Source organism: Anneissia japonica, unplaced genomic scaffold, assembly GCF_011630105.1.
Source record: "Anneissia japonica isolate Jap-2015-1 unplaced genomic scaffold, ASM1163010v1 scaffold287948_len850469_cov200, whole genome shotgun sequence".
Lineage (NCBI taxonomy): Eukaryota > Metazoa > Echinodermata > Crinoidea > Comatulida > Comatulidae > Anneissia > Anneissia japonica.
Genome location: NW_022699796.1, coordinates 372,936 through 377,703, shown reverse-complemented (window position 1 = coordinate 377,703; position 4,768 = coordinate 372,936). Strand labels below are relative to the sequence as shown.

General features: G+C 36.9%; 1 protein-coding gene across 1 annotated transcript in view; it reads right to left on the bottom strand.

Moving 5' to 3' along the window:
- LOC117103130 overlaps window positions 1-4,768 on the bottom strand; it is a 13,926-nt gene that overhangs the window by 5,980 nt on the left and 3,178 nt on the right. Inside the window, exons 5-9 of the mRNA XM_033243633.1 lie at window positions 4,311-4,515; window positions 3,552-4,186; window positions 2,375-3,088; window positions 1,609-1,852; window positions 1,035-1,202 (exon numbers count right to left, since the gene is read on the bottom strand). Of these exons, the coding sequence (XP_033099524.1) occupies window positions 1,035-1,202; window positions 1,609-1,852; window positions 2,375-3,088; window positions 3,552-4,186; window positions 4,311-4,515 (1,966 nt within the window). The remainder of the gene's footprint in view (window positions 1-1,034; window positions 1,203-1,608; window positions 1,853-2,374; window positions 3,089-3,551; window positions 4,187-4,310; window positions 4,516-4,768) is intronic.

Genomic DNA, 4,768 nt, shown 5'->3' with positions numbered 1-4,768 from the left:
TGATTGTCTTAAGTGAGTATAGTATGATACAACTTCCAAAGTGCTATATAAATAAAAAATAAAGAATAAACCATACTGGACTTTTTGGAGTTTGTATCATGCTACTGTTCTTAAATTACCAATAATGTAGTACTAAAGTAGTAGTTTTTTTTTTGTATTTTTTTTAAAAATCTTTTCCCAACTCCAAAAATTACCGGTACCTCTTTATTATATACATTTTTTTAATGTATGGCCTCTCAAATCAATTAAATAACACCTGTAAATGCTTAGAATGCTGGACCCCACCGGGGTTTTGGCTCTGGACCCCCGGGGGCCCTTGGCGGCCCCCTGCCCCAGCCAATGATGCTCGCAAGTGCCCTTTCAGTATCAAAAAGAACCCCCCCCCCACCAAAATCCTGTTTAAATTGACGAATCAATTTAAGCAGTCCATTCTTCCATTCTATCTTCACTTAAAACCATTCTATGCGATAACAGTTTTAAGTGAATATAGAATAAGGACTGTTTAAATCGATTCGTCATTTAACAAATACGGTACTTATATTTATTTATTTCACATCCAACCACAAGTACACTCGCAACTTACAGGATGGAACGATGCTTTATAAGATACATACCAAGTCACTTATTGAGGCCTAGAGAGTTGAGCTGTGTAGTTGTGAGAAAAAGTCCCAATGTGACACGAATTGAACCAAGGACCATGGGGTTAGAAGGCAAGCATGTATTTAAATACACAATATGATATAAGTTTATTTACAAGAACCAATTTAGAAATTATAATGTTACCATTGAAAAATGTATTTCAAAGAAATGAATCTAACATCAAGGCCAAAGCTAAAAATCTAAAAATAAACAAGTAAACATAACATTCAAAACACTTTTATTATTTAAATGGCTCTAATGCTCTTTACTTAAATTAGGTTAATAATCCTTATTAATATTAACCAAAACCTATTTTAATAATGATTCATCAATGTCAAGTAGGCCTACTAATCTTAATAAATGTAAACTTGTGTTTGAATGAATGGGACTCGAACCTGAGCACGATTCGTCATAGAGGATTGGTTGTCCTGGTAACTGGCACTTGTATCGATCCATCCAGAATTCGGTGAACCATGGATCTACTGCATTTTCTGGTTGTAATCCAGTGAAATACGATTCAAAACCGGGAATTGTCATCGATTTGGGACTGATGGTTATTGAATCTGTAAAAAATTAAAATTACAAATGCGGTCAATATTTGTAAAACATTAGGCCTACATGTTCAAATCATATGAACCATCTCTCAAGTCTATAAGTATATATTATGTTTATTGAAATTTATAAAGAAATAATTCCATGTTCTATGCAAATAATGAAATATTTGTATATGAAAACTAATAATTTAATGATATACACAAAGCTATTGAAATATGGAATTTGTTCATTAGGTGAATACAGACTTACCTTTAACGAAGTGCTACAAGGTGCTTGTCACCACTGGGGTGTTTTCATGACTAACGCTCAGTATATTAATTTTGATGCTAGTGTTACTATTAATATGTATATTTAAATCAGTGAACATTATAAATAGGAGTACATTTGATAATTAAAAATGAATACATTTATTACTTTCAGTGACAGACTCAATACCGTCTACGGTTGACGTATCCAATCCCCATTCATCTGACGCGATGATCTGGAATTGTTGCTGTAAGCCTGCACGATCAAGGGCTTCAAGAACCTGGTTTACCTGAGGAGCCTCTAAGAATACAACGATCACATTTGCTGTCGGATAAGTCAGAAGTCTGTGTATGACGTTATCAAAAGATGTGTCTTCTTCTACAACAATTGAGTTTGCAACAGAAATATCGACCTGTTTGGAATAAAATAAGTTTATTGAATAAGGTTTCAATATTCATAAGACATCATAGACTACAATGAAACAGTACGGTACAGTATCCGAAATTAATGCACGTTTGTGTCGACAGATGCTAAGTAGTACACATGGCAGTTATGTGGGTCTACAGATTGTGTCAGATGCATTATTTATTTATTTACCATCACATTCAACAGCTGGACCCCCCCCCCCCCACCACCACTTACAGCCCCCCCCACACCACCACTTACAGAATGGAATTGAAAAGCTAAAATATAAATGAGAAAAAATACTTTCACACAAACATTTAGAACTATCAAAGAAAAAAGGTCAATCTTCTTCAACACAATAATTAAACAGTCGACTACTACGAGAAACAAAACCTTTTTTTGGTAACATTGATTCTACATTACGGGACATCAGATTACATTTAGAATGTGCATATCCGCGCCAACAAATGTTCCTAAAATACAAAATCGCCAGAAGATAGCACTGTTTAATATTTCAAAACACTTTTACCTGACTGGATAGATATTTCAGGGTATCCACAGCTTCTTTTGCATATTTACTTTCTATTGTTTGAATATATTTATACTCCACACGAATGAGAATGTCGATGATAACATTGGCTTGACTTTCGGTCGAAGGTACTACATGATAAAAGTTTATCAGTTCATTGCTAGACGGTGTCGATGAATACCCAATCTGAACTATCTCAATGGCAGTCAGATGTTGGTTTATGTTGGCGGTGATGTCATTTCTGTCGGAACCAATCACACCAACTGCATACTGCCGCTTGCCATTTTTTCCCTTGCTAATGAAGAGACCATCATCAGTACTTGGAAAGCTTGCGGCAAATTTAAACGTTTGCTTTCCCGTTACAGCGGTGTCAGAACACGTATCAAACGCTTCGGCACCGATAGTCACATTCGGGAGAATGGTTGGATCGTCGTTAATACTTTGAATGGCGTACAACATCGCTTGCATCCGGAGGAACCCGAATGTTTTGAAGCCAATGCAGTCGACGTCATGGATCGAGAACATCCCACCGATAACCACATCGCCATCAGTGGCAAATGACTCTGCGGAACCAGTTGATGAGAAGCACGCTGGATCTTTACAAGGTTCTGGGCATGTTGAAATTGGAATGTTTTGGAGTTCCTCAGAAGATGTCCACAGTTGTATCACCTCAGTATTTAATTCAATTGTACTATCACTGTCCCATGCACCAATCTAAAATTAAAGGAAGGAAAACAGAGCTTTCTGTGACGTTTTGTATACAAGTATTATTAATTCACCACCCTCCTTGATTTCTCTAATACAGTTAACCCTCCAATTCAAGACCCCCTAATTCGAGACCACTTTTTGATAATACCATCAAACACTATTCAATCACAAAGTTAACCATCTAATTGGAAACCAACCTCTGAGACCGACCCCAAATTCACAGGTCCCAAAGATACAGTTAACCCTCCACTTCAAGACCTCCAATTCGAGACCACTTTCTGATAATACCATCAAACACTATTCAATCACAAATTTAACCATCTAATTGGAGACCAACCTCTGAGACCGTCCCCAAATTTACAGGTCCCAAAGGTGTTCTAGAATTTCAGGGTGATTGTGGGCTGTAAGGCCGTTATGAATAATGAATTAAATGGGTAGTAGTAACTAAAAATAACAAACCATAGCAAACCTTAACAATAGTGGCATTACTATTATTATACAAATGTATATTTGCGATTTCAAAGTCGACATGCATCGGTCCCCCATTATCATTGAATACAATAGTTTGGTTTAGAGCGCCTGTAAACTCGTCTACTAACAATTCATCTAGTAGCCTCCCGCCAACCTTTGAGCTAAATCGTTCACAAATTCCCACGAATGATCCACACAGTTCCTGATGCAGACGGGCTAAAGCCTCAGCATACACAAAAACGGCATCAATTACATTTGAAGTCAAAACATCTTGCTTGTCGAATGATTCTGACGACAATGTAGCGGATAGGTTGCATGGTACCCCATAGCGACCATCTTGTGATAAGTCACATTCTTTAATAATTTCCCAAGCATTGGCGAACCAAGGGTTCTCCTCGGGCGACACCAAACTTGGGTTGAGTGAGCTCAAGTATGTTTTGAAATCATCATTAATATCTCGAACATATTTAATTGATATGAGTCCTCTGATGGCATCTTGGTATATATCCATGAGTCGTGATGTTGGTTCTATGTTGGAGACCCAGTGGAGGTCAGACGCGGCATCTCCAACTCTCATAATGGCTTCCATGACAGACGTTAACATCATATCATCTTCTAGCAGAAGAACCACAACTGGAAAATTACAATAAAACAATATAATATTAGGTCATGTCCGAAAAAAGAAACATCTTGATTTGATGTATAATACTTCAGGTAATCATAGATATATTATTAGGTCTATATTCCAAACACTTGCCTTTTATATCAGAATTGCCTATTATATCTATAATTCCGTCCACGTAAGGTACTGGAGATTGAGATGGAATTCGTACTTTCTTAGCAAGACAGATTCCCGCGTCACTTGCTTTTGTCTGCAGCTCTTCTAATGTGGTCTCCATCGTGACAGGGTACATCACCCCAATGTACTCCCATCTCAGACTCCAAAGAAGGTCTACCAATACCTGAAACACGCATAAGTTATATTGTAACATCAATTACTCTATATATTCACTTGTTACTGTTGCAAAACATAAGGTTCAAACCATGAACATTAGAGCAATACACCTTAAATTTATTTTAGATATATAAGGACCTATATTTACAACAACTGACAGTGTGAACGTTAACAAATAACTCAGAAACAAGGTAATGATCAAGATGGTGGAGATTAGAAAATAAAACCTAGCAGCTAATGTCCGATGCAGATCCAAATTC